The sequence below is a fragment of the Cottoperca gobio genome, unplaced genomic scaffold (genome assembly GCF_900634415.1).
Source record: "Cottoperca gobio unplaced genomic scaffold, fCotGob3.1 fCotGob3_245arrow_ctg1, whole genome shotgun sequence".
In the NCBI taxonomy this organism is placed as follows: domain Eukaryota; kingdom Metazoa; phylum Chordata; class Actinopteri; order Perciformes; family Bovichtidae; genus Cottoperca; species Cottoperca gobio.
In genome coordinates this window covers 493,468-507,500 of record NW_021166869.1, presented here as the reverse complement: position 1 = coordinate 507,500, position 14,033 = coordinate 493,468, and the positions used below count along the sequence as shown (strand labels likewise).

Genomic DNA, 14,033 nt, shown 5'->3' with positions numbered 1-14,033 from the left:
TCAGATCTGTGCACCAGCTCCCCGCAGACGGCCGAGGAGCTGGAGAGCAGGAACAAGCTGCTGCGTCTGCTGGACTCTGTGATCGATGCTCTGGTCTGGGCCATCTCCAAACTGGGCCTGTCGACCCAGCAGCAGACTCTGCGGCTCGGACACCTCACCATGCTGCTCTCTCACATCCGCCACGTCAGGTAGAGACGGCAGGAAGCGGTGACTCACAGAGCACAAGGGAGAATCGACTTTTATACATCGACCTCTATCTTCTGTCTTCATTTCACTCGCAGACGCTTTCATAGATTAACGCTCAGCGGGGAGGAAACACATACAGACTCTTAAAAATAACAACTTCAAGGATCGTTGAAGTCCAGATGTTTGACGCTTTACTTTGAGAAAGTTGACACTTAAGTAATACTGACACAAACAACACATGCATGCAGATGTTCAGAGGAAAAGAGGAGTTACAATACAATTAATAATGATCTGATGTCAGCTTCATGACACCTCCACCCTCCTGCTGCTGCTGCTGTAAAGCCTAAAATAACAACCTGAACGCTGTCTCTGCTCTCGGCTTCATGGTGGTCTTCTCTCCTCTGCAGTAACAAAGGCATGGACCATCTCTCCAGCATGAAGAGGAAGAACGTGGTGCTGGTGTACGACCTGCTGCTGGAGATGCTGGACGCCAGCACGTCCAGCAGCGGCAGTCAGCCGTCGTCCTCGCCGAGCTCCGACACGTACTCCGAACAGCACCAGTACCCCCAGCCTCTGTCCCACCTGCAGCCGGAGCCGGACGCCGACTACTCTGCTGAGCCCCCGACCCTGGACAGACACCTGCAGGCTCTGCCGCTTCGGTCCTCCCCTCCCTTTCAGAGTCACATGGACAGCAACGAGTAAGTTACAGCGGTGCATGCTTTAGTCTAGAGCTGCAACAACTTGTTAATTGTTGAAAACTTGAAAATTATCAGCAACTATTTGGATAATTGGACAAAAATTCAGTTTTCATCCTCTTCAAAATGGAGAATTCACGCTTTTATTTCCTGTTTTATATCATATTAAACTGTAAGTTGCAGTAATGCCACCAGGGAAATGTTAATACCAGTGAAGCTGCTGCAATCAGAACTTTACTCGGTTCAAATGTAAAAGGTATTAGACTAAATATGGACTTTATATCTTTAAATACGGACAGTTGTAAGGCAGGGGACACAAGGCAATAAAGGAAAGGCAGCAGAAAGAAGGAAAGAAATGACAAAGGAGGACATAAGTCAAAGTAAAAAGTAAGCTTTATTTGAGCTTAAAGTAGAAATACTCTCAGTATGTCAAACTGGTGCTACTTGTACTCTTTCCGTCACCTCTGGTAAATAACTGGAACAACTTTCCTCACAGTTACATCAACCCGGAGCAGTGGTCGCTGGAAACGGGAGACGCAGGTCCATCAGCCGAAGCAACGGACTTCATCATCGCCGATCGAGTTGTCATGGAAAGTGCCTTACAGGGGTGACGGGACTGAAAGAGACTTAACTGAGACTGAACCTTTTTTAACGGCTTTCCAACCCCCCCCCCAAAGATCGAGAAAAAGGAAACAAAACAAAAAAAAAGGATTAAAAACAAAGTGCTGTTGTGAGGTAAAGTTTTTTTTCTCCTGTTGAGATGTTATTTGTCTTGGGAAAAAAAAAACACAAACGTTTTTGATCGAATGTATATTTTGTGTGCGTAAATATTTCTCGTGAATGTGCACTAACAGTAAAGGTGTTCATGAGAACATCGCTGGACCTCGGCCAGTCAGTTTGAGCTCTTTTTTGATATACAGTATTTGTATCTCTTTTTTCACCTTCGGTGTTTCATCCAGAACAAAGTGCATGTGGTCGACACACTTCACACACGTTTCCATAAGGGTTGATGGTCATATAGCTTCAAGAAAAAAAAATGGCAGTGTCTTTCTCCTTCACTACTACTACTACTGTACTTTGGTGTTTTAATCGGTGCCTGTTTTCTACTCTCTTTGTACAAACTACAAGTTTCAGATGAACAGCAGTTTGTGGCCTTTTAACAAAACGACTGTTAACGTTTCTCCTTTTTATCTAAGGCTGGATTTACAACACGACATGTGGCACAAGTCCAATTTAACTCAATACACCTTAGTTGATGACAGCATGAGCTCCTAAAAGTTGTGTAAATATATGAACATGCTAACTGTATGCTAACTTCTCTATGTAAGCCATATGTTAACAAGCTAACGTGCCAAACATTACATATTAAATGTTAACGTGTTTTTAAAGAATTCAATTACTGGACACCAGCAAAACAGAAAAGGACTGTCACATTTAAACTAATGTTTATTTCCTGTACACTTAAAGCCTCAGCTGTACTTTGGTAACATGCTAATGCTACCACATTATCATGCTAAGCGTCACAACTTCCAGGTTGTAACAAAGCTAACCTGTATTTCTGAATTAAATGACCATCAAAACAGTCAAGTTAATCGCATTTATGAATTCCCTATGTATACATTTAAGCATGGAAGTTCATTTTTAACTTAGGAATGAAGTTATTTTTGCCAAAACTAAAGCTAACATACCAAATATTAGCATATTACCATGCTAACTGAATGCACTTTAAGATACTAACATGCTAAACATTACACTACTATGTTAAAATGCTTATTATATGCATGCTAACATACTTACACTAGCTTTGTAACAGTATATCTGTTCTGTACTGTTATTAGTATGCATTGAATATAATATGAAATATCCATAAAATGTCATCAATGATGGAAAATTACCTTTTACAAAACATTCCCACTACTGTGCTCCACTGTTTAACTAATTAAAGAAAGTTCTTCTGCTGCTCTAACTGTTGTTCATTGTAACAAAGGTCAATCATTGTGTACATGCAGCGTTATTTAAGCTAGCAGCTGAACATGATGAAATCATTAGCTCTAATTTACGCATGAAGAAAGATCTGAAAATGAGCATCAGGCCAGAAGTGGTTTGTTTAGTTGCTCTTGGCTTCGCAGACATGAGAAAACTGTTGGCTTTAAGTCTTTAGACTATTTGTCTTCTTTATAGCCTAATGTTTAAAACTGGCCAGACAAACTGCAAAAACTAATCCTTCACAAATATTGGATTTATGCCCCAAAACGCATCATTTATTTTTGGACATCCAATAAAAAACTGCTCCACTTTTCTGCCAATGTAAATTCAGCCTTAGTGCCAGATTATCCTACCGCTGCTAATAGACAGATACATGTTTACTATCCTTTCTTTCCTGATGTCTGTGGCTTGTACATGCATGCATGCACACACGCACACACACAACACAAATCTGATGCTGAAAGTCTTTCTGTTTGTGCACCATCTGAGATCTTGTGTAAGTGTTAGCCTGTTAGCTCTTAGCATGAGTCTCTCTCTACACCAGCCGTTCAGTAAACCTGCAGATCATGGCAAACACAGTTTATTGTCAACCAAAAAGGACAATCTATACATCGCATAAATAAATCAACTTTACACACTTTTTGTTGTTTGTTTCTGTCGAGTGAGATTATCTACAAACGACGTACATTTAATGATCTTTGATTGTGCACGTACACGGCTGCATTCCACGCCGAGTCCGGCTCTTTAGATGACTTTGAAAGCATCGTTCAGGTAAATCATTCATGTACATTACAATATAAACACAAGCTGCTTTTAAAAATGAATGTTTGTTTTAACCTGTCGGATGTTTGACACCTGCAGGACTTTACTCCACGGGGCCAACAAGGAGAGTGTTGGGTAAGTTCTGAACAACACAGAATGATAGTTTAGATATTTTAACATGAGATGCTGGAGCCGTGTGATGTTTGTGTGACATTTAGCTTCAGTGATCTACTAAAATATTCCAAAACACAATCAAAGTCATCACACTAGTGCCCCGTGCCAAATGATTGATAGATTTCAATAACACACTCAAACTCAAACAATAATTTAGCCATTTCTTTCGTAGTTTTGCCCTTTATATACAAAAACTATCAGTAACACCATTAAAAGTACATCTGATAACGTCATGGTCGTTCTGTTGGCTCGGTGCCGTCATAAATATCTCTTGATCGAACTGTTCTGTACAAAATATACTTTCAACAAGTGTCTGCCCTCTGTGAAAAACAGTAAAAATAGCTGCAGTGGTAGAAAATGGCTAGTGTACGCTCGCTTTCTGGATGCTTTGGTAATTACTGTCCTTAATCCTTCGATTAAGATCCCACAGACGAGAGTGAAAGTACAAAAAGATGAAAATATACCGTAGTTATTAAAATAAATCTTGGGGTGTCAGATGGCAAATCTACAGATATAAAAAGGACTTTAAAACGAACCGGTGATATGGCTTCTTTTTGTATAACTGTGGGACTCCACAAACAATAAATATAGATTTTTTAAATACAGCAAATGACATGAAGGGCGGGGGGCTCCATCCTCACGTATGATCCAGTCCCCCCCCTCATCATGTGGGCGGAGGGCCGTTGGTGTAGCGTAGCATGGGATAGAAGGAGCGGGCGAAGTTGTTGGACAGTGTGCAGCTGTAGTTCTCTTCAGACACGGGCACCAGGCAGGCCACAACCAGCAGCATGATGAAGAGCAGGTGGAGGGGGAAGGCCGCTCGGAGGACGCGGTAGAAGAAGGGACGCTGCGGGGAAGAATCCCTCCGCTCCTCCCTGGATGTGGACAAGAGGGGAAGATTAGCCCGATGACTAGCTTCTTCCACTGGTGCAAGTCATGATGTTTTATTGTGTGCAGTTTGAGATCCCCCATGGTGCTCATAAAATACACACAACACACAAAAGAACATTTCCAGATTGTAAAAGTTACCTTTTAGTAGCTGGCTGTCCGACCGGAGCTGCCTGTAGACCTGAAGCCTCGTCCTAAAGCAGCAAATCAAACTTTTTAATCTCTTCAATCTACCTTCAACATCAGTCAGTGTGTCTAAAGGAACAACCTGCAGCATCACAGACTACAATATGACTTTTAGAAGCACCAAGGTGTCTAACAGAAGATACAATATTCAGATGCACCTTCTGCAGAGGAGCGGCGAGTGTTCCCACACCAAGACCGTTCATGTCTGAGCTGGTTGAGCAGGTTGAGCAGGTTTCCTGAGACACAGACAGTAAACAGACGTCAGATGAGACACGGGGAAGTTACCTTTAACACGACGAGTCACGCTACTAGTCCGCTGAGCTTTATTTATATAACCAATAATCACAAGTTTGTCTCAGAACTTTACAATTAGCTGACTCTCTAATACACAGACTGGGTAAAAAGGACCCACCAGTCTTCCCTGCAGCGTGTGCAGGTCAGCATCCACCTGTCGCAGCAGGAGATGCAGTTTGTTGCCGATGACATGGACCTTTTCTTTGGCCTCCACGCTGTCTTCTCTGGTGGCCTCCAGGAGGAGCTGGGAGGAGATCTCCTGCAGCGACGACACCTGCTGCTGGCAGCCGCACAGCTCCTCCTGCAGAGCCTGTAGCAGAGATCACAGCAGTCAGTACAGCTGACTGAACAGTGTTTGACACACACACAGAGCTCATGGCAGTATAACATCCCGGCATGCTCAGCCTCTCCGTCATCATCAAAAGGAGGTTTTACAGCTGGAGCAGGCAGACGGTGAAATAGAAAGTGAGACGAGAATCTGTGCAGGAGACCATTTACTCTATTCCCTCGTTGTAAAATAAATAGTGACGTGTATGTTTAAAAAAGATGAGACTTTTAAGAGTTTAACTAAAATAATGTTGGTGCCAAAATAAAGAACATTTCCCCTGAACTCAAACACACTGGGAGATGTTCTTGAGCTGTACTAAAGTCTCCTGGCAGGGATGAAGACACCATCGATCATCTGCTCACCGTCAGCGTGTCTCGGTGCTCCAGCAGGGCGGAGCGCGGCGTCGACCGGTCGCTGACATTCACAACGCTGAGTTTGTTCTCAGCCTGAGCGAGCCACAACAGCAGGGAGTGCAGCGTCTCGTGAAACTCCTGAAGAAGAACACAGAGGTCAAAGGATGCAGGAGGCCGCTCTTTATTCTGAGATGCACGTGCGAGTGTCTCCACGTCTGACCTGACACTGCATGAGTGCAGAGTGCAGCGTCGTCTCCCAGCTCTCCAGGCCGCTGCAGGCCTGCGTCCAGCTGCAATTGGCTGCGCTGAGAGCATCCTGCAGCTCCCGCAGCTCAGCGCTGTCGCCACGCAGGAAGTGGCGACTGCTCAGGTTGGCGGAGATCATCAGACACTTGTAGCTGTTGAAGGTCTTTTGCATCTCCTAGACAAAAGAGGTCAGAGTTACCCGACGGTTCAGTTGTGATGTGATGATGAGACGCAGTTGTCTGTGTTTTACCTTCAGTTTCCTGATGTTGACTTCCATATCTCGGACGCTCGTGGACGGTGCGATCCGCTGTAGCCTCTCTAGCTCGGGCAGCACTCTGCCCAACCAGGAAGTGACGTCACAGAGGTCAGAGTTCAGCTTCTGCCACTGCTCCAGGTCCTGCTTGATGTCCGTGGTGTTGTTGAACTTCTGTACTTGTAGCAGCTCCCAGCGCTCGATCACACCTGCAGAGACACAAGAGTAACGCTGCTGTAAATATGCTTCTCATGAAAACAAGTTAGCAGGACGACACCCGAGAATGTAACTGTGTTATTAGAGGCTAAATACAACTTGTGAGGTGAATACTGAAGGAAACAAGACCGTCAGCCTCGACATGATTTAATTTGAATAAAATATAATAATCAAGCAAGATTTGCTGCTTTTCTCTGTGTTACAGCATTTAAAAAGGAAATACATGCGTGCAGCAGCTGAACGTGCAGCAGCTGAACGTGCAGCAGCTGAACGTGCAGCAGCAGAACGTGTGGCGGCAGAACGTGCGCAGAACGTGCGGCGGCAGAACGTGCGCAGAACGTGCGGCGGCAGAACGTGCGCAGAGCGTGCGGCGGCAGAGCGTGCGGCGGCAGAGCGTGCGGCGGCAGAACGTGCGGCGGCAGAACGTGCGGCGGCAGAGCGTGCGGCGGCAGAACGTGCGGCGGCAGAACGTGCAGCGGCAGAAGAGCTACAGCAGAACGTGCGGCAGAAGAACGTGCGGCAGAAGAACGTGCGGCAGCAGAACGTGCGGCAGCAGAACGTGCGGCAGCAGAGCGTGCGGCAGCAGAACGTGCGGCAGAAGAACGTGCGGCAGCAGAACGTGCGGCAGCAGAACGTGCGGCAGCAGAGCGTGCGGCAGCAGAACGTGCGGCAGCAGAACGTGCGGCAGCAGAACGTGCAGCAGCAGAGTGACACCTCTCACCCTGAAGTTCATCTCTGTACCTGTGCTGGTCTGTTTGTCGGCCGTGCTGACGGTCAGACCCGGATCCTCCAGCTCCTCCTCGTCGTTCAGGATCAGCTTGACTCTCTTCACGTTGTTGATGCTGCCGCTGCACTCCGACATCAGCTTAGCCTGAACACACACACACACACACACACACACACCCACACACACACAACTTTAACCTAAAGCACTGATCAAAGCAAGCTTAAACTGCCAAGATCTTCATATGCGTGTCCTTACGTAGCCCTGCTGGTGGAAGGGAGTACTGGTGGTGTGTGTGGGAGACGAGCTCGGTACTCGTTTCCGCTCCGGGGAGACGGGCTGGTGCCAGCTGGGCGGGTCGGTCACTGACTTCACTGAGCAGAGAGAGAAGGAAGAAGTAGAGTCATCATGCGAGTTTCATTTACAAAGATTTGATCGTGGTAAACAACATTTGTTAGTAGTAGTGGGGCTCAGCAACATCGTGAGCTCGAGGTACAAAAGGCATCTGTGGATGAGATGAGGGACGGGGGGGGGGATGTGGGGTACAGCTATACGGGTTTCGGGATGCCGGTCCATAAGCAGACAGTGAGTCGCATGCGGGAGGCAGAGTGCTCCCCGAGGCAGCTTCAATAAAAGGACTCTGAGCTCTCTGTGACCTTCACATCTGGAGGAAGAGAGTGGAGGTCAACGGGGTCTGGAAGAGTGCAGCGCTGAAGCCTCTTCAGGAACACTCGAGAACAAAAGTCTCCTGATATTTTATATTTTCATTATAGTCAACAAATCCCACGAAAAGAGCCAAACCAGCAAAGTGTTAGTGTGTGGCTCTCAGCACCCGAGCCCACGGACTCCTACTGAAGACGTGCATCTTAAACATATACTTCATTTATCTATTAGTAATTTAGCTTTTCTACGTTTTAGCCCTACGTGACAGCTTTTCTACTTTGGAGCCGCTCCTTGGTCTCTTTCATTTCACTGCGGTCTTGAAATGTTGCAAGGAGCTGGAACTTGGACATGTCGGTCACAGGAAACACTTCATACGTCTGTTGCTGGAAGCAGGAACTGTTTTCAACTCTGTGTGTTGCAGCGTTCAAGGATGCTCTGAGGTTTGAATTCACGTCACTATTTCTTCCAAGTCTTGGCTTTTCTCAAAAGAAACTCTCCCATAAACCTGTCAGTTCTTGGACAGCGGCGCGTCCTGGACGCCACTAGCGAGGAGAGTTTCCTATAACAGGCTCTCTCTCTCTCTCTCTCTCTCAACAGAACGTCTGAGAGGAGAAAGCTGGAATATCTTCTCAGCCAAAGTCAGCTTCACATGCCAAAGGAAATAAATCTAAAAGAAAACTGTCAATTTATACTATATTTGTACTTAGAACACACACGCAGGAGTTATTACCTGACAGGGCGCTGAAGTAAGTGGCGTCCTCGTCGTCCTCGTGTGACGACGACCCCCCCACGTCCACCGTGTGGTCCCACTCCAGCGGGATGGAGTCCACGCTGACGGGCGTCTCTCTTCCCGACCGCTCCAGAGGAGGTGCGAGGAGTTGGCACATGACCTGCCGTCCAGCTGAGACTCCACAAACTGCTCGAACCTCCTCCTCCTCCTCTTCCTCGTCCTTCTTCCTCGACTCCCCCCAGGAAGTCCCGTTGGTCAGATCCGGAGAGTCGTCCAGGTCTGACAGTTCCCTCTCCTCCTCCAGAACCTTCACAAACACTTAGATTTAGAAACTCACAAGTGTTCTCGCAGGTAAAGAGACTCTTTACTGACGGATGTATCAACTGGACCGTCCTCCGTGTTCCAGGGACCGTCGACTATATATATATATATCTATAATATATATATATCTATAAATATATATATAGATATATATATATATAAATATATATATATGATATAACAGAAAGTCTCCCTGTGGGCAGCACTGACCGGGCGTCTGTTGACGAGGCGGTGGTGGAAGCGGGCCACTCTGCCGAACACCTCCTGGCAGTACGAGTGCAGCTCCTCCAGCTCGTCCTCGATCAGCACAGCGTCCAGCGGAGCGCTCTTCTGGATCAGGTTCTCCCCGAACACGATTAGGGCGTCGATCTTGTTTGTGTTCAGAGTGATCTCCTGCTGGAAGCCCTGCAGAGGGCGACATGAGGAGCACCAGACACGTGAGCTTCACTTGTTAACTTACATCACTAGCAGCGTAAGCGTCAGGAGCAGCGGACTCACGTTCAGCTGCCTCATCTTGTCTTCGATGTCGCTCTCGGAGAAGTGCTCCACGTTGGTGAGCTGCAGGTCCATCTCTGTCAGCCAGACCAGGATCCCCTCACGAGTTCCCTCGAAGTCTTCTCTCTGAGAGGTGAAGTGCTGCCGGAGCACAGAGAGGACGGAGAGCATTACTCACATGCTGTTAAGATTAGTTCAGAGTACAACATGTTGTTTATGTAGCTTTATTATCCCTCGTGTTCCTGAGGAGGAGAAACATCAAGGGAGCAAGTCGGGCTGAGGTTAGAGGATGTGTTATAGTAGTATAGTAATATTGTGTGTGTGTGTGTGTGTGTGTGTGTGTGTGTGTGTGTGTGTGTGTGTGTGTGTGTGTGTGTGTGTGTGTGTGTGTGTGTGTGTGTGTATAGTGGCTTAGAGGGGCAGAGCCTGCAGAGGTCAACCAGCTCCTGGAGAGTTCTTTGATTACATTCAACCTTTATAAAGCAAAATAAATATCCTCCATCTGCTCGGCGCCACATGCCGCGATGCATCAGTCTTCCTGGCAACGTGACGCCTCGTCACCGTCTGATGCGTGACCTAAATCCTGACGGCTTAGAGCTGAGCGCAGGGAGATACCGCTCGCATCAGCTGGGAAGTTCCCATACGTTCTGATGTCTGCTCTCGGGTGTTTCTGGGTAATGAAGTTCAAATTCATCAAATCTGTTGCTGCTGGTTGAGGACGTTTCCTGCTCTGAACATCTTCACGCACGAGTGAGATGTAAGGACTTCACCGTGGTGTTAAATCAGCGTCTCACCTTGAGTCTGCGGAGCACAGAAGACACCCTCTTCTGCAGGCTGTCCCACCTCTGGTTCCCCTCGTGTACCAACAGTTTCAGCTTGCAGGCGGCGTCGGTTCGGTTCTCCCGGGCCAGACGGCGATACTGTTTGTTGACCAGCTCCAGCTGAGTGAGACGCTCATGAACCTGCCGCTGGAACGCCTGACGGGAGAACGGAAAGAAATGGGAGTATGAAAGTCCTGTGTTCAGGAAGTCACGTGCACGTGCAGGAACCTACATCCTACTGCTGAGTGTTTAGTTAGTTACCATCTCCACTGGATCCCTGCCGCTGTGGAGCTGAGGGAACTTTGAGTCCAGATTACCCGACACTAATCTGTGTTTCTAATCCAGACATTACAGGATACCTCTGTGTTTCATAGCAGCAGGATACCTGAAGCTGCACTCACACTGTGCACAGAGTGTGTATAATAATAATAATAATAATAATAATAAAGTAGAACACACATCTCTTTGGTAATTCCCTGAACCTTTCCCCTCGTGTCAGAATATCATCATGTGCACAAGAACATCTAAATGCTCCTCAGAGGACGACTGAGGAGAACTTCCATCAGGACAAGCATCAACTCTCTTTTTAACGTCCGCCTGAAACAGAGCGACGGGACACGTGACCTCCCTTTCTGGTATTCTGCCAAAGTGACAGATTGTTAAAGAACTAAAGAGATTTGACCTCAAACTTCTTGAGCTCCTCCTTGGCGCTGGTGTAGAGGACGTTTGCAGAGTCCGGGGTCGCTGCAGTGAGCTCCGCCGTCTTCAGCCAGTCTTCAAAGCGACAGAAGTCGTCCAGGAACTTACACCAGAGACGCCACGTCTCCTCGATCCTGAAAACAGCAGCAGGGATCTTTTCTTTTAGGAGTGTGACGAGGAAAGTCCACGTTGTATATTAAGCTAACGTGGTGTCTGAGCGCTCACCTCATCCTCCTCTCCATGGACATGGCGCAGATGTTTCTCCAGCGGCGGTCCAGGCTGCGCGTCGTCTGCTGGATCGAGTCGTTTTCCGAGTCGCTGCCGCAGGCGTCGGCGTCGTGCAGCAGGACGTCACAAAGCGTCAGCACCGACGCCACGCTCTCCGTGTGCTGCTCGATGTCCCGCTGCAGGTCCTGCAGGTCAAACACAGAGCAGTGTGTAAACTAAACAGAACGTTAGATGGAGATTCAGGCTCACAATGTAAAGTTTCTCACACACACACACACACACACACACACACACACACACACACACACACACACACACACACACACACACACACACACACACACACTAACTTTGACTGTCTTGATGGTTCCCCCCCTCCAGAGGGATTATTACAGCCCTTCAACAACAGATTGTGATGTTGGCTGCGCAGCTCCCTCTGAAGCTTGACAGCACTTTTGTCGGCTCTTGTTTGTCCAAAGTTACGACTATCTGGGTTTCCATGGTGACAGATGAAAGCTTGAAGAGCCAATCCACACAGGAGTCATTTCAGCTGTCCGTCATCCACTAATGGAGCGAGCTGCAGCCTTCTTCTGAGGAAACGTCTCTTTCAGCCGGCCTGGCTCTGCGCTGCATTTCTTCTTCACTTTTACAAATTCCACTTATGTTTTCTTTCCCCTCGTTGCCGCCTGTCTGTCACACGTCTCGTGAAGCTTTCCTCTGCTCAGATATATGCCCCTGTCCAACTTCAGAAAGGTTGCTCAAGATTTCATTTTTCTTCCGTCGCGCCCCTCGCCCAGAATATCTACGCTGCGACCACAAACTCCATCATCGAACTAGAACAAGAAACATCCAAACTCTGCAGGTGTTGTCAGCACCAACAGCTTCTGGACATAATTGGCCATTTAAAAAAATAAAACGTCGGTAGCATGAATCACTCTGCCGACATGTTTCTAACAGAGCAGAGCACTTTCAAAGTTTAGAAACTGTTTCATGGTTGCTGCTGCTTTGACAGTTACATTCTTAAAATAAAACACTGTGTGTAGCGCAGTGAGGGGGGGGGATCAGATATAATAGAAGCAACAGGTGATACAAGAGGAGTTGTTGTCCAGGGAACAAAGTGCTTTTCCTGTGTGGCGCCCAGTTGTTATGGGATTTAATTCACATTCTTCTTTGGGTTGAAATGCTGCAATCTTTCCTGTTTTCTTCCACAAATCCTGCTCTATCATGTCCACACATGTGGACGGTGCACAGAGATGCACACGTGGCAGGCAATGTTATTTACATAACAGGGTGGAACTGTCTTCAATCATCTTTGATGCAATGATTTCACCAGCGATTTTTGGAACACACTCGTCTGATGAGGGAAGTAGAGAGCCTACTGCACCTAAACGATCTTATGTCCCATCTCTCTACCTCCTCTCACACCAGAAGCCTTCCCTCCTCTCGGTAACGCAGCGGTGTGGCAGGCTGCAGAAGGACTAACAGGCTCAAGTCCATTTTCTTTCTCCTGGCCGCCTAGTGAGGCTCTCAGTGCATTTACCATCTCTCAGCGCAGTGTGACAGCTCCATCCTTCACAAATATCCCTCCTCCCGCAGCTTGCTGAGGTTTTACTTCGCGGCACACCTTTACTACTCTTCTGTTATTACGCTGCGGACCGCTACAGGGTGGCTGTGACATTAAGGCTTTAAAAGCAGGCGTGCGTCACCGTGAGTGAGTGAGGTACTTCCTGCCTTAAAGTGCCATGAGATGTCTGCCCTCAAAATCAACTTTCAGATTAGTTTTTTACCACTTTGAAATACGGTTTGGAAGTTTTCTTTGACTGATATCTCTGGTGGTTCCTCCACACAGGAACGTGGGCGTCTCCTGGCATGATTTAATTATCTTATCTTCTAGCTCCACTTTTTCATTTACTACACATGTGAACGGATTAAAACACTTCCACGATTGAGTGATGTGCAGCTCATTACAGCAAGAATCATCCGGCCCACCTGCTGCTCAGCCAGCTTCCTCTGAATCTCTTCGCTGTGGCAGACGTCGTAGACCACCGGCTTGGCCAGCTCCGTCTCGATGCGAGACAGCCAAGTCCGCAGGTTGCTCATGTTCTTATCGAGCTGCTGCACCGTCACCAGCGTCTCCTTCAGCTTTCTCACCCTGCGGGGAGGAGAAAAGATATCACGTTACAGAAGGTGTCGCTGGTCAAAGATCACGATCTTCTCTTCTACATAACTAGTTTGAAGACAAGCCTACGCAACATTATCATACCACGACTCTGTTACCAAATTATACCTTTCTACACTTTTCATCTTTCCTGCAGCTGAGGGCAAGTTGTGCTTTGGTTCTTTAATGTTGTGGAGATGAAGCCTCTTTTGTTTACCGCACAGTCACTTACATCGACAGGGGACTCTCACGCATCTACGAGCAAGTATACCAGAGAGCCTGATGTACCTCATCCCTCTGTGCCACTGTTAGCACTGCGCTCTACACTGGGAAGTGCTGCCATCATTCTCACGTATGACACAGCAGGAGCCGTTATAGCGGCGCTGCACGGTGACCTACATCGGACTGAGAGCTGGGAGCTGTCTGTAGAGAAGCTGCATTCCAGTTCAGCTCTCAGGTCAGTGACCTACATTAGTTCACAAACCAACACAATGCAGAGAGGGTGACACGACACCGTCAGCCAGTGAGAGCACTCCACCAAAACCTCTAAGTATCACTGTGTGTGTGAAGATGTGTGTATTTGAGAAGCGGACATCACCAATCTTTTTTTGGAAGCGGAAGTAACAA

The 14,033-nt window shown here is 47.4% G+C and overlaps 2 protein-coding genes across 4 annotated transcripts in view; one reads left to right on the top strand and one right to left on the bottom strand.

The window, feature by feature from the left end:
* The window catches only part of esr2b (estrogen receptor 2b), an 85,875-nt gene extending 84,248 nt beyond the window's left edge, over positions 1–1,627 (top strand). For all 3 annotated transcript variants that reach the window (XM_029426841.1, XM_029426840.1, XM_029426842.1), the window contains 3 exons: positions 5–188; positions 594–884; positions 1,378–1,627. In XM_029426841.1, the coding sequence (XP_029282701.1) occupies positions 5–188; positions 594–884; positions 1,378–1,492 (590 nt within the window). In that variant the 3' untranslated portion in view covers positions 1,493–1,627. The remainder of the gene's footprint in view (positions 1–4; positions 189–593; positions 885–1,377) is intronic.
* Positions 1,628–3,433: 1,806 nt separating this feature from the next.
* Positions 3,434–14,033, bottom strand: part of syne2b (spectrin repeat containing, nuclear envelope 2b) — a 109,176-nt gene continuing 98,576 nt past the window's right edge. The window contains 17 exon segments of the mRNA XM_029426837.1: positions 3,434–4,678; positions 4,833–4,885; positions 5,170–5,193; positions 5,272–5,481; positions 5,862–5,990; positions 6,073–6,273; positions 6,349–6,582; positions 6,642–6,665; positions 7,340–7,438; positions 7,550–7,665; positions 8,685–8,991; positions 9,216–9,410; positions 9,504–9,641; positions 10,295–10,477; positions 11,004–11,154; positions 11,246–11,433; positions 13,238–13,400. Of these exon segments, the coding sequence (XP_029282697.1) occupies positions 4,468–4,678; positions 4,833–4,885; positions 5,170–5,193; positions 5,272–5,481; positions 5,862–5,990; positions 6,073–6,273; positions 6,349–6,582; positions 6,642–6,665; positions 7,340–7,438; positions 7,550–7,665; positions 8,685–8,991; positions 9,216–9,410; positions 9,504–9,641; positions 10,295–10,477; positions 11,004–11,154; positions 11,246–11,433; positions 13,238–13,400 (2,626 nt within the window). The 3' untranslated portion in view covers positions 3,434–4,467.